Here is a 14,726-nt window from a genome sequence, read left to right as displayed (position 1 = left end):
TTAAAGATATGATAAAACCAATAACTGTTTGTTTTGATTCCTTAATTTCTAGATGTAAAAGTCGATTCAAAATCTTGAGTGAGAGTTTTGTGAGAGGGCGAATGTATTCGTGCGCATGATTTCGACCCAGCATCACTTTTTCGATAGTTTGCATTAATGTTAGCCCCCATTCATTTATCCGACACAAGGTGTTTGTACGTTTGTTTGAAGGAATCATTCAAATGTTCACAAGCTAATAATCAATCATTCAATTACTTTGTTTAGGGACTTTAAATCTCGCCGCTCCCACCAATATTACACGTTGTAACCATGAAAATACTGTAGAGAATTCCGGTGTGTGTGTTCACACTGGAACCTCTAGGATTACTTGTCAGCTTCTTACTAATAATTGATACAGCGAGGTTTACTCACATTTTGGAGATACGTCTTCTTAATTGGATAGTCAAGAGTCAAATGCGCGCTGTCGTTTCACGAGAGTTAAAACCAAGGGAGATAACTCCCATGGATTTCACTACACTCCTCCCCGTTTTATCAAGGCCCCCTCTTGAGTTCCTGTATTGGGGACAACTTCTGGAGGACAATTAACTTGCTCCGAGCGGTGACTGGCAAGGGATAAGGGATGCATCAGTGTTGCAGGGTGCTTAGGTAGTTAGCACACTTGTGATGAGACACATTTAAGTTTACCCGGAGACTTGTTCCTATGCCTATCCTATTCTACTAAAGGACCTAATCAATTCAATTGTCTATGGCTTTCAACCCCATGGCTGGAACCTTAACCATCATCCTGTATATTTGTACCAACAATTCTATTATTCAAGCAAAATAAACTGTATCATAGGGATTCTAGGATTTTTAAGGGCTACTCCCCCTCCCTCTTTCTGGAGAGCTAAATCTATATATATGCTTCTCCCATCAGGTTCCATAGTCTTGAACCTTGGTGGTTCCCTCCATAGGTTTTAATACCAAGACAAGGTCCTTAAGGGAAAGGTATCCAGCAATGGCGAAAGGGAATCCAACCTAGGTAGGCTAGCCCTGTCGTGACATGTGCTCAGATTATGTTAATCCCTCTAAGGTTCACAGTTGTAAAACAGAGACCTTTATAAAGGGATACAACAAGATAATATTGACACTCTCCCAGGTTTTGATTTTAAAACAGGATCTTTTACGAAAGGGGGAAACAGTGACGTACTTATCCTACTGAAGGGAGAAGAGACAGAGCTAACCAGAAACGCCATGGATCTACTCCTCTCAAGGAAATTAGCTTTTGCAAAGTATACCTATATAGCTGTTACACTTGCAGTGGAGAAAGGTCCTAGTCTTATAGCTGGGAACTTTTCCTGCTGTGTTGACTTCGTCCTCTGAGGAAGCCTTGCCAGACACTTCCGTGATTAACCTTGTTAGGGTTCAGCCAGCACAGTGGAAACCACAAGGAATGTATTCAAAGGAGCTTGGTATCATACGTGGGACAAAGAATTAAAGATTCTCTTGAGAGGGTTATAAACTTCTCTGTTCCTACATGTCTGATACAGTGTAAACTCTTCATACTTTTTGTAATGAAGGTGTGGGACATATTGCTACTCAGTTAGTGCTGGTTAGCGAGCTAGTCAGAACTTTGATTTTTAAAAAAATCTAAGGTCTGAAGTTCTAACAGCTAAGATAAGCCTACACTATCCTACCTTCACTGTCTGGGCCCGTTCCTTTATGGGTTCCCTTGTTCCTTCTTACTGAAGGACATCATTGCCAAGTTTCCGGGAAGCCCCGGCGGGTGTTGGTTTCATGAACTTGTGAACCTTCATCAGAACTCACTTTAATTTCACCGAATTGACACTCGAGCGGGTGGTCGGGGACCACAAAAATTCGACGTAACCACAGAGGGAATTGATCCACCAATATAATGTTCAGTCTATCGTGGTAGCAGTATTTTGAGCCTTTGCAGTTACTGATCTTGTACATGGGGTGCCTGGTTTCTACAACCAGGAACGGAAAAGAGGCTTCAGTTTGGAGCTTTTCCACTCTTTGGTGAACGAATCCCTTTTGTAGACCACATCTCCTACATCGAACAAAATGTCGGTAGCCCTGACGTCATAGTCTCGTTTCTGACGTCTCTGATACTTCCCAACATGTTGCCTAGCAATAACGTGAATTCTGCAAGAGAATCCTGGAGGTGTTTGACCCATTTGTGAGGTTCCATTGCTCCTGGAGTATTTGATGCCCCTAGTATCAAGTCCAGCGACTGTAGTGTTTCTCTACCCAACATCATCATGTTGGGGTAAACCATGTACCTATAGGTGTTCAGTGGTATTACAGTCAGGTAATAGTCCCACATATCATATTTACCATTGATGCATCAGATCATTTGTAGCACTGTTCGGTTTAGCCGTTCAACTTTTCCACTTGAGGAAGGATTGTGCAGGTTTTGGTGATCTCAAGAATCTCTCATGACTCTCAGAAAAGTTGACTCCTGAAGTCAGTTTCCCGATCCGTGTGGATCTGTAGAAGGGAACCAAACATGGACAGAATGTTTTTCACTAGGCTGTAAGCAACAGTTTCCCAGATTGTGTGGGAAGTGCCTCTAATTCTACCAACTTTGTGAATTGATCCACCATCATGAAAATGTGTTTGTTACCCATCTTGCTGGATGCAAATGGATGCAATTGTAGAATGATTTCAGTTCAGCCTTGGAACAAGGTGACGTTTTGTTCCGAGCACAGGTATCACAAGACTTGACATGGAGCTTGGTGTTCACTCTCATGGTGACCATCATATGTGGTGTTTTAGCTTAGTGTATGTTTTGTGCTGTCCTGATTGTCCTCACACATGGTTAGTATGGGCACAGGGGAAAGGCTTTTTCCTTGAAGAAATGGGAAGTACAGTACAACTGGAGGCCACTTGTGGCCTTGCAGGATATGATACAACACGTCCTCTTAGAGGGCCAGATATTGTTTCATTAACCACAAGACATTCACATCACGACGATGTGTAAACAGGTCCTCTTGGAAGGAGCCTCTTCCTCCCTGTACCCATGTTTTCACTGGTTCCACATTGGGATCCTCACTTTGCTGGTTCATAAGGTTATTCTCCTTATACACACATTTGTTCATATTTTACACTCGTTAAGAGTACTTTCAGTCAGGTAATAATTACTGTAGGCCAATGGCTGTCACAGTGATTGGTCCCTTGAAGACAGATCGCTGACATTGCATCATGGGCAGTGGTGTAAAGAAATAAACAATAAAACATCTAGCGCTTTTGTTTGTTTTATTATTAACATGATAAACTATAAAGTGTAACCATTACCCAGAGGGAATTAAAGACTAACGGAATACTTGAGTGAGCAAAGCGTAATATAGTACTACAACCTAGAACTGCTACAACAGAAAACAAACACAAACAAATATAGTCATCATTATGCTTCTACTATTGCTATGTTGAACCCAGTTTCCAAGCAATTAAAAAAAGAAAATTCATATTATCATAAACTTATCGCTATTTTTCATCAATGTTTTGATGATATCAGGAAGACATTTAAAAACTCGACATATTTGGAGTGGGTTCATGTATGAGGCGCCATGTGTGTGATCATACAGTGGTTCTTGTATAGACAATAAGTTCACAAAACAGAGAAAATTACTGAACTAAATTTAGTATTAGATTATATTGGTAAACCTATTATTCACCAGCCAAATCAAGATTGGAATGTTTACTAGCTGCTATTACTAACTTTTCTATTCCCTAAAAAGGTTAAACTATGTTTACTACTGCCCATTCTTATAAACTGGCATTTTAAATCAATTTAACAATAGCAAAAGAAAATCAGATATAAAGAATAATAAAATTCCTCACAGGTCAGGATTGCTCACCTGGTATTCAACGTTTTTAACATCTACAATAACAATTTACACTATTGACATAAAAAAATCTTGGTTAAATAAGGAATCCTGTGAAGGTTTTAAATTTGACCCCTCAGGCCCTGAGTATAGGTCAATGTCAGTGTAATTTCTTTTTGAAAACTAAGTTCAGCATCACCTTGGTAATCTTCCAGCTGTATTATATGATTCCATGGCTTTTGGTTTTTATTTGAAAAGAAGTCCTTTAAACATTTTAACCTAGAATTTCCGTAAAGGTCAACTATTTTTGAAAAAATTGTCAGGCTTCATCCCTGGAACCTATTTGCCAAATTGATTCCAATCTTTTGGTTATCGAGAAGAAGTTGTATAAATAACTAGACAAACTTGACCCATTTGACCTTAATATGGGTCAAGTTCATTACTTTTCAGAATCTTTGCTGGCCTTCCTCCAAGGAAACTTTTAGTAAAATATTGTGTGTCAAGGCCTATCGGTTATTGAAAAGAAGTCATTTAAAAGGAACTTTCATGCTGGGAGCTGAGGATGCTGTACCGAAGCTAGGTGAGCTTAAAACTGTAAGTGTTTGATTCAGCTCTTTTAACAAGATATTAAAAATAATGTACACTAAAGGTGCACTGATGTTTAAATTTCCTTTCATTATGAGAAAGTTTTCAATACAACTTTTGTATCTGCATTAATCCAATATAACATACAATGTACACAAAATATATGGACACCTTCAACAAGTATTGACATTCAAAATAGGTACATATGTAAATTGTGTTGAGAATTATTATGCATTCACAATACTACATCATATATGACCATTACTGAAATAGATGTCTGTAAATGAAACAGAGCACAATGCATAACATACACAAATTGTGGAAGTGAATTCATTTACTTGTTACACCTTACCATTACAATTTATCTTTAATAATGAATAGTTTGTCACTTTCTTTATAACAAACTATTATCTTAACTGTAAACTGACACCTAAGTGACAGTGTAATACATTGTAGTGAGAAAATTGTGTACAACTATATATGACTAGTGAGACATGAAAGTTTAAGATAAATTGGTCTCAAACAAGTATAAGGAATGATTCAAGTCACAACCATTAATATATATACAAGCTGACCCCTTTCCACTGACATCACAAAATCTAGGAACTTTAAGATAAAAACAATCGTTACCAGCACTGTGTTACACTGAATTGGTATGTTCTCTCATAATTGCAAAATAGATATGTTACTTTGATGTTTCTTGTCTTCATAGTGACTTAACCTCCAGTTTAGCATTTTTACATCAGAGCTGTGATAAAGAAAATTGCAGACTTTATAGAACACATGATGAACAATACAAGTGGTGTTCTAACAAGACGTTATGACAAAGTGTGACCAACACTAGTCCCTGGTGTACCACATAAATGTTGTTTATGTCATACAACATGACATCTATGTACGCCTGAGAGAGGTAAGGTAAAATGTGTCCGGTAGATGTACCAAACTTGGTCTATTGTCACAATCCAGAGCTAAATGAGATAAAATTATTATTGTACTAAATTGATAGTTCACTATTGGATCATTCCTTTAGAGTAGTGTATTCTTAGTCATTGGTACTGGTAATTATAATTAGTAATTATAAATTGGTGGTGTAATTCTACATCGTTAGTAATTATAAATTGGTGATGTAATTCTCCATCATTTGTAATATTAAATTGGTGATGTAATTCTCCATCATTTGTAATTATAAATTGGTAATTATAAATTATAAATTGGTGAAATGGTAAATTCTACATCATTAGTAATTATAAATTGGTGATGTAATTCTCCATCATTAGTAATTATAAATTGGTGGTGTAATTCTACATCATTAGTAATTATAAATTTGGGATGTAATTCTCCGTCGGTAGTAATTATAGATTAGGAATGTTATTCTCAATCCTTAGTAACTATAAAGTGATGTAATTCTTTATCATTAGTAATTATAAAAAAACAATATCAAAACTTCTGTAATGTGATTCCTCAACAGGAAGTTATATAGGTGGATTTTCATAGTAATTAATGATATATTAACTAGTCACTGATTCACCATGTTTTAAGAAGCCAGTGTTTTTATAAGGTTTTAGACCTGATTTAGTTGTTTAATCAAACCAAAAAGATAACAATATAGACACTATCTATTGCACCATGTTTACAGACCCAAACATTGATAAGGGTAATAAAAGTTCCATAGGTATTTGTCACCCAACAACCTTCACATTGGTATCTGTAACATACAATGAACTCGACAGAAAATGGAAGATAACAATTCAATCAGCACCGTAGACATCATACTAAAAAAATTCAGTACAATACACATGTTTTGAATCTTTCATGTAAAACATATTTCAATGTGGTGCCTATGGTAGACATACTGGATTTAAAATTGACTCCAAACCATTATATCCATTCCTGTTTGCCTAACATTAAGTAGAGTTTAAGTTCAAAACAAGAGATTTCCTCTTTGCTGTAATGGGGAATTCTCTCTGACTGAGTCACTAGTTATAGAAATGGCTTGTATTCCACATGGACAACGTACAGTCATCTTTTTATTAGTCAGCACTGCAGGTCAATCTTAATACCAATAAATAAAGGAAATTAAGGGATTTTTCATGTGTACAAAATCATTTATCTCCCCAAAAAATTGAGCAAAGGTTATAAACGATCAGGAATGAAATAAATTGTATATGTAGAACAACATCTCACAACCATTACTTACTGGTAACAAAGTCTAATTCACTGATACGGAGATGTGCATGTGATGGATAAGGGAAGAGGAAAGTAAGAAACACAACGATGTAACTTCCGTGTAGTCACCAAGGTACAGGGAAACACAGAGTGGTTTCTAATCATTCATTACAAAGTTTATATCAATGAAAAAATATTCATATTTCACAACTCGGTATATATTTAATTAAAGTGAAGGCACGGTGCTATTTTGCTTAAGATTACAAAAAGGGCATATACCATAACAACTGACATTCCAGCCAAGTTTAAAAAAACAAAATGTATACAAAGCTTGGTTGAGTGTCATTTTATAGAAACACCTGTGTATGTAATATTTGAAATCAATAACTAAGTGTACATTTTAAAGTACCAGTGTATATTGAAAATTATTGATTCTACCTTTGTATGTTGTAACAGCTACCACACCTAACATAAATACATTGATTCTACCTTTGTATGTTGTAACAGCTACCACACCTAACATAAATACATTGATTCTACCTTTGTATGTTGTAACAGCTACCACACCTAACATAAATACATTGATTCTACCTTTGTATGTTGTAACAGCTACCACACCTAACATAAATACATTGATTCTACCTTTGTATGTTGTAACACAACATTACAATACCAACCTTTTATAAATATATAAACCAACTGGCATTCAAGCATAACACACACATATTTAGCAATAACAAATATGTGTGTATAAGTGAACAACTGAGGAGGTATCAAACTTGTACAATTACACAAATCTGGAATGTCTGACAGATCCAATACCAAAATCAAGAAATGGTAAAAAGCATTTTGGAAAACAACAGGATAAAAATAAGTAAAATGGATTTCAATACATCTTGTGATGCAAGTTTTATATACACTATTCAAGTAAACAAAAAGACAAATTAAAAAAATAAAATTGCAAAAGAAATATAATTAAACAAATAAATGTTTGCAGTCTTAAATGCAGACAGATTGGTTGGCAATGTTAACAGAACAAATTAGGTAATGTGTTTCTAAGACCACTGATTAATATGAGATTCAATCTGGACAGCCTTTCTATGCTCTTTTTGAAAAGCATCTACAATCAATGGGAATTTCCCCTAAAAATTTGTCCAGATCTGTCTCTGAATAACAAACATATTACTAAACCTTCAGTAAAGAAAGCCATTGAATGGGACCATTACATAAAGTAATTAAAATGAAAAATTCCAAACACCAACAAAATAATATATATAACTCCAGTAGGTTGCAATAACAAGCCTTGTTGTAGATATAAAATAGTATGTACAATGGCAAATTGGCAATAGTTCTCAAAAGACACAAATATCATTAAAAAATAGATATATGGATTTCTTGTACATTTTAAAAGTCAATACTACAGCTTCAATGGATTTCCAAATGTTATAATGCAATCCCGAGGATAGATCTGTATATCACATTTATGTGCAAAATTAGAATTAAAAACAAAAATACTGATTGCGCCAAATACAGCAGGAACAAGGACAAGCTACCTGAAATGCAATGTTAAACAAGTCCCTTTGGTTGAAAAACACTGTATGAAGTTTTATAAGCAATCCCAAGAAAGTACCTTTGGAAAGGTTGTTGCAGGAAAACAGGTTTTCTATTTGTAGTAAATGGCCTCGACCTTCAATATTCAAATCTAAAAAACAATCCTAAGCAAGCCCTGCTGGTAAGGAAGCACTGCATGATGTTGGAGTTTAATTGTGTAAAGAAAACTCCAGTTACGGCATGAAAACCAATCTCCTATATATGGTAGCACTGTCCTTGACCTTTGACCTTTGGACTTTAACTGCACTGCTAAGCAAGTAGTTCTAATAAGGAAGCACTGTATGAAGTTTTACATAGATTGGCCAAAGTATACTCAAGTAATATGAAAAAAGCAATTTCCTATTTAAAGTAATGGTGACCGTGACCTTTCACCTTTGCAGCTGAAAATCAATCTAAAACAGTACTTTTGGTAAGGAAGCAATATATAAAGTTTGTGGTTGATGAGACAAAGGGTGTTGAAGGTATCGCGGAAAAAATCCTACCTATAGTAACAGTGACCTTGACCTTTGACCTTTGGACCTGAAAAGCTAGCAAGCTCTTTTGGTAAGGAAGCAGTGTATGAAGTTTGAGGGAGGTTAATCAGCAAAAGTAATCTCAAATTATAGCAAAAAAGCCTGTGCTAATGATGCTGCTGCCACCGTCAACATAGTAATACCTTTATGTTGACGGTGGCAGGCAACACAAAAAGCACACATCATTGATATCAGTGTAAAATCAAAGGAGGAAATTGTAAAAAGACAATTTTATCAACCAAATAGGTAACAGATTGAACAAGGACAAAGCATAGTTGTCATTTGAACGAAAAAATTTCAAGCAAACATTTTTCTTCTCACAACAAACAGTGGTCATCTCAGATCTGATCATCCCACATCAAAGGAAAGGGTGAAAGGGTACGATGAAAAGTCACCAAAGAAAAATACTTTCAGTTCTACTGTATATCTATAATGTCTGAAAGTATTAAGATGATGTCCTATTTTAGGTTTGAACATCACTTGTTACGAGATCCAAAAATTTTGAATACTGATCAAAAAGTAAAGAAATATCCAGTGATTCTAGTATTCATTGTTCAGAATTTGAACAGGTCATGATATAGCCAGATTTACCTGACAAAATCAGGTGAGTTGGTGACACTGATAATACCATTGTTTGTTCTCTCTATTGTTGATATTGCTGTCATATACAGTAACAAGTGAATGGAGAAGGACAAAGTTGATAACTTACTTATTAAATGTTGATTTAACAATTTTACTTGTACATAAATGTATGTAACCCTGATTAATGACAAGAATGTTAATAAGTATATATATATGAAACTGCATCAATAACAGGTTATGCTTATGCAATAGTGATTATCAAATGTAATGCTTTAAAACCAATGCTGATATCATCAACATCTATGTGTACCCCTAAGCAAACATGGAATCATTAAAAATTATGCTTTGTATTTTTTTTTAAATACACAAACAAAGATAAATGTACAATATAATGTATAGTACAATTTCTGGACATTAACCTTTACAACACAATCATGTTAAACAATTGTAGTCTATAAAATGTTGTAAACAGTATGATATTGATTAACTAAGGTTTAACATCTAATACTAGAATATTAGAATTTCATTTCATCATTATGCAATGTCAAAGATTTTTTATTTTCAGCTCTAAAAAAAAAAAAAAGAATTTTATCAAGAAATAAGAAAGAATCTGCATCAATACTAGAATATTAGAATTTGATTTCATCATTATGAAATATCAAAGATTTTTTATCTTAAGTTCTAAAAAAGTTCTTTGAAAAAGGTGCATAATCAGACCGAGGTATAAGTTATTTAGCACACAGGTAATTAGTAAAATGTAATGATGTGAACAGTTCAAAATACACAAAAATATCTCTATACATCATATCATACTGACTTTGGTCTCTTTACTTTTGGCATTTTACAATATAACATGGATTTTTATTCAAGTTTCTAACAGGAAACTTGAGGTGAGTATTTCTATTTTTTGAAACATATGATTGATACAAAATAATATGTCATCTCATTACTTTTTAGAAGATTTAGAAAAGAATATTGAATAAATATTAGGTTGTTTAAAAAAATAATTTGTCAAGGCCAATGGATTGCCACAAATTTGTTTTGTATATGATACTGAATAGTAAAAGAAAAAGCATAAGAGAAATGTGATCCAAAAATATCAATATGCTAATCAAAAGCTATCCATACAAAATTATTTCTTAAATATTCATCGATCTTTGAGAGCCTTTTCCAGCCAATCATCAGGGACCTCATCGTCTGACAAGTCCTCTGACTGCAATAGCCGAGTATACTTTATCTCAGATTCCACCGGTGGCTGGCAACATCTTTGTAATATGAAAAACACTGGACACCATATTGCTGCTGTCAATGAGCATATTCTATAGAGAACTGCAGACCCATAAGTGTCGTAGATAACGCCTGATACAATACTTCCTAAAGCAAATCCAAGTCCAAAGTATATTGAAGATAGAATGGAGCGGATGCTTCTGTCTGCTACAGGGTTAATGTTGAATGTGGGGTTGTTGAACACTGCATACCAAAGAGCAGTGTGTGTAAGGGCATGTAGCATTTCTGCTGGAAGCACAGCCCAAGGTGTCCATAGGAAGGAATAGTACAGTGTGCGTCCTGCTAACATCAACAATGACAAACTCGCCACTCCACCGTGGCCAAGACGCTGGATTATCCCTTTACTGAAAAAAAGCATTGGGATCTCAACAATGGTAGAAATAGTGATGCATAATCCCATTATGGATTCAGAGCCTTGTAGGTCCTGGATCATCCAAAACAAGAAGTTGTAGTAGGCAGCGTAAATCATTCCGACCAACAGTAGGGTTATGACGTAGAGCAGGCCAACACATTTACAGCAAGTAGTACCCAATCCACGCCATAACTTGCTCTTATACTTGGCCTTTGCATCTGCTGATATTGGGTAGAAAAAGCCAAGCAAAAATGTAAGTCCCAGCAAAGATCCGAATACATAGAAATGCAACATGAATGGAGGAATATCCATGCCAAAAAGGCAGTCTGTTTGGCTGACTATCAGAGCAACAATCAGTGGAAAGGACATGTAGGCAAGGGAGCACCAAATACGATGTTTGCCATATTTCTCTAGTTCATCTATTTTCTCTAAATAGTCAAACCAAAAATCATCAGCTAGTTTTTCCACAGGACAAGCAAACAACTCCCCAACCAATAGGATAACAGTGACAACTACAAAGGTGTAGTCATGGCTACTATCCTTGACACGCTGTCTCAGATCCTGTAAACTTTTTTTCCAGCTAGCCAGAAGTGATGTTATGTTGATGTCTCGTTTCCTACGAACTTTTGAATCTGAAGATTGATCTGACTTTGCATTGTCTCTACCTTCACTTATTAATTTCAAAACAAATTTTACAGTCTCTGCATCAAGCATATTTTTAACATCATCTCGCATATCTTCTCTACTCATCATTTCTTTAAACACTTTATAAACATCTTGTTTGGTCATGTTCTGCACTTCCTCCTTTTTAAGTCCTAAAAACAAGAGGATATCTTTTGAAATTTCAATTTTTCTATCTTCTAGATGATCTGAAGGTGTTTGAGTTGGTTTTTCAGAAGTTTGAATGGAGGCTGGTGATGCACTACTTCCATTGGTTGTTTCATCACTGCTGTTGGTATTGTGTGGATTGTTGACTTTGGGGATAGTACCATCTTTCTGAGATACATTACTCTCATTATGATTTAGAATATGAAGAATTTCATCTGTGCTTTCAAATTTCGATTGATTTGAATTTTGTCTGTGTACAGGTATACAATGAGACAATGCTGCGTGATTCTGGTTAGGAACTAACGTTAATGATAAGTAGGTTACTGCCATCATAAAAATGGAAAATGTGAACACAAATTTCCTTTTGCGGCATTGAACTGCACACTTAGTCCACAATGGTGCAAATATGAATGCCACCAGAGTTTTCAGGCTAATAATAATTCCGGTCTTGGTTGCTGTCAGACCCAAGAGTCTCAAGTACAGGGAGAAAAATGGAAACAAACAGGCTTTACTAGCTGCGAAAAAGAAGTTGTACAGATTACAGAAGAGGATTGCCCTGTTGAGGTTTACGGGTTCCGGATTATCCATGTTCATGGCTAAGAATTTGCTCCTTACACAGTATTGGATGTCTTCATTACTATATCCTCACCTGAAAAGAAGAAAGGCACAGTGGATTATGGAAAATAGAGAATATCTTATCCCTCAACCTGAAAAAAGGAATGATGACAAGCATATTATTACATCATATTATACAGAAAAGCTTTGATAAATAATTCAAATGATAAGAATAACATTATGATTTCCTCAGGCAATTAAACTCAAAAGCCCACAACACAAAATTAAATAATAAAAACTAAAAGTGATACAAGTATACATTTACCTGTACACAGTACAAAACCAGTGAAACGGGTTTAGATGTGTAAGGACACACTTTATAGTTTTGTGTACTATTCCGACAGGAACTTGTCCTGATGAGAAGCACATCTACCATTTTATACATTTGAAGCATGTACTGATACTATTCAATATTTGTTTGGGATTTTTGTTTTATTATTTCTGAGATTTGAGATTTTGTATGCATGAAGTTCTCAGGTCTCAGTATCACAGTTGTATGGATATCATTTGTGTGAAAAAAAGAAAGAACATCATGGAGTATGACTAGCCTGTCTCATGTCAAAGAGAACACATGTATATATATATATCATTTTACCCTAGTGAATACAAATTTAAATATAAAAGTGGAACAGGAATGGTCTTATCAAATTACTAATGATAAAGCATAAAGCCATTACAGTAAACCCTACCAAGTTTGAAATAAATTGGTTGAGAACTGAACGAGAAGATCTTTGAAGAAGATAGAAAAGCTAAAAAGAACAAAGGGTAATAACTCTTCCAAAACCTGACTGAAAGGAGCAATTCCACTATTATCCATATTGGGCCCTGCCCCTTGTCCAAGGGGGGTCATACCCACTCATTATATAAAAAATCAGTCTCCTTTTTAACCAACACCTTTCTTCTCCAGGTCAAGGATGCTTCTGACCAAATTTGGTCAAAAGCTGGTGTGTCATTTATGACAAGTAGCCACTGTAAAGATGTCAGATGGCAATTTATGTTGTATATAAAATCACCAATCATTTGGACAATGGCCAGGTGAGATAAAAATGGTTGAATCCGAATTATATTCAGGAAAACATACCTTTATGTCATAAAAATAATGCTTATATTAAGTCTAATAACTTTTGAAAGAGATGAGTTGAAACCCTGTGAGAAGATCCAATCTCAAGACAAATAAAAGTGTATGATTGACAGATGAACGCGTGTATGGATGGATAACAATGTACCATAATACAATACTATAGCTCCAGTACTATTACAAACTTTTTACTCATAATTTTTCCATAATCAATCTTGAATTTTGAATGCATTTCTACATTCATATGGAACAGATGTCATTATTTATTTTAATGTCCCTATTAGGTGTTGAAACAAAGACTTCTGGCAGACTAGATTATTCTCAACTGACCAATTGGGACATACTTAGTGCCAATCAGTTCATTAATCAAGATATTTTTTTATATTTTCCCATATCATACACTTTATACCAAGGTCTAGCAACATGTAAAAAATCCATCTGATTGACCAACTGAAAAGTATTGAAATAAACTGTTAACGCAGAGGAAACATAACTAACACTATACTGAACTACCAGAGGCATACCTAACTCTACAGGTAACGGATTAACTGATATACCTTAGGACATTGACTACAGGTAAATGATGATTACAGTTTAGGTGTCACCTGTCACTTTCAAGTAGGTATTTATACATGCTATATATTATAATGCATGTTAAAAGCTAGTTAGGAACTACATGTAATTTGAGTCGTCAATAAACACATTTGGAAAATTTTACAATATCAGCATAATTTTCATTTTACAAGAGCAGAAACTCTAGCGACACCTAGTATGATAAATCATGATAAATAAAAAAAAAATAAAAAAAATAAAAAATATATGATAAATCAAATGTCTAGGTATATACAACATATATGTCCATCTTTGTAAATAAAGTACGTTCATATTGGTACAATGTTCGATTTTGGGTAAGACAAGAGGGTGTACTCTCAGGATTTTTGTTCCTGACATTCATTAATGACTCCTACATTGACTAGAAGAGCTAAAGTGTGGCTGCCACAACGGATGTTGAACGTAGCAACAAAGTACGCATACGTTTGGAAATACCAATATAATAATAGCAAATGTTCCATTATAGTGTTCAATAGCAAACAAGGGAATATGTGTAACATGCCATGGACGCTGGGTGGTGAGATAATACCTTTAAAAGAGGTGCAAGAACACCTTGGGATCCCAATTGATTCAAGATTGCAGTCATCAGTCAAAATAGATAAAGGCTGTAGGAAAGGCAGGAATTTGTTACTTGTCATATCCGGAACAGGAAGCGATCTTATCAGCATCAA

General features: G+C 35.0%; 1 protein-coding gene across 1 annotated transcript; it reads right to left on the bottom strand.

Moving 5' to 3' along the window:
* Nucleotides 1-10,430: 10,430 nt before the first annotated feature.
* Nucleotides 10,431-12,344, bottom strand: LOC132547386 (major facilitator superfamily domain-containing protein 6-like protein B). The gene has a single exon (XM_060211144.1). The coding sequence runs from the start codon at nt 12,342-12,344 to the stop codon at nt 10,431-10,433; it is 1,914 nt and encodes a 637-aa protein (XP_060067127.1).
* Between the last annotated feature and the right edge of the window lie 2,382 nt (nt 12,345-14,726).

This window comes from Ylistrum balloti, unplaced genomic scaffold (genome assembly GCF_031769215.1).
Source record: "Ylistrum balloti isolate Yb309-2 unplaced genomic scaffold, AGI_CSIRO_Ybal_v1 Utg369954, whole genome shotgun sequence".
NCBI lineage: Eukaryota > Metazoa > Mollusca > Bivalvia > Pectinida > Pectinidae > Ylistrum > Ylistrum balloti.
Note: the sequence above shows the minus strand (reverse complement) of the source record. Positions and strands in the feature narration are given on the sequence as shown.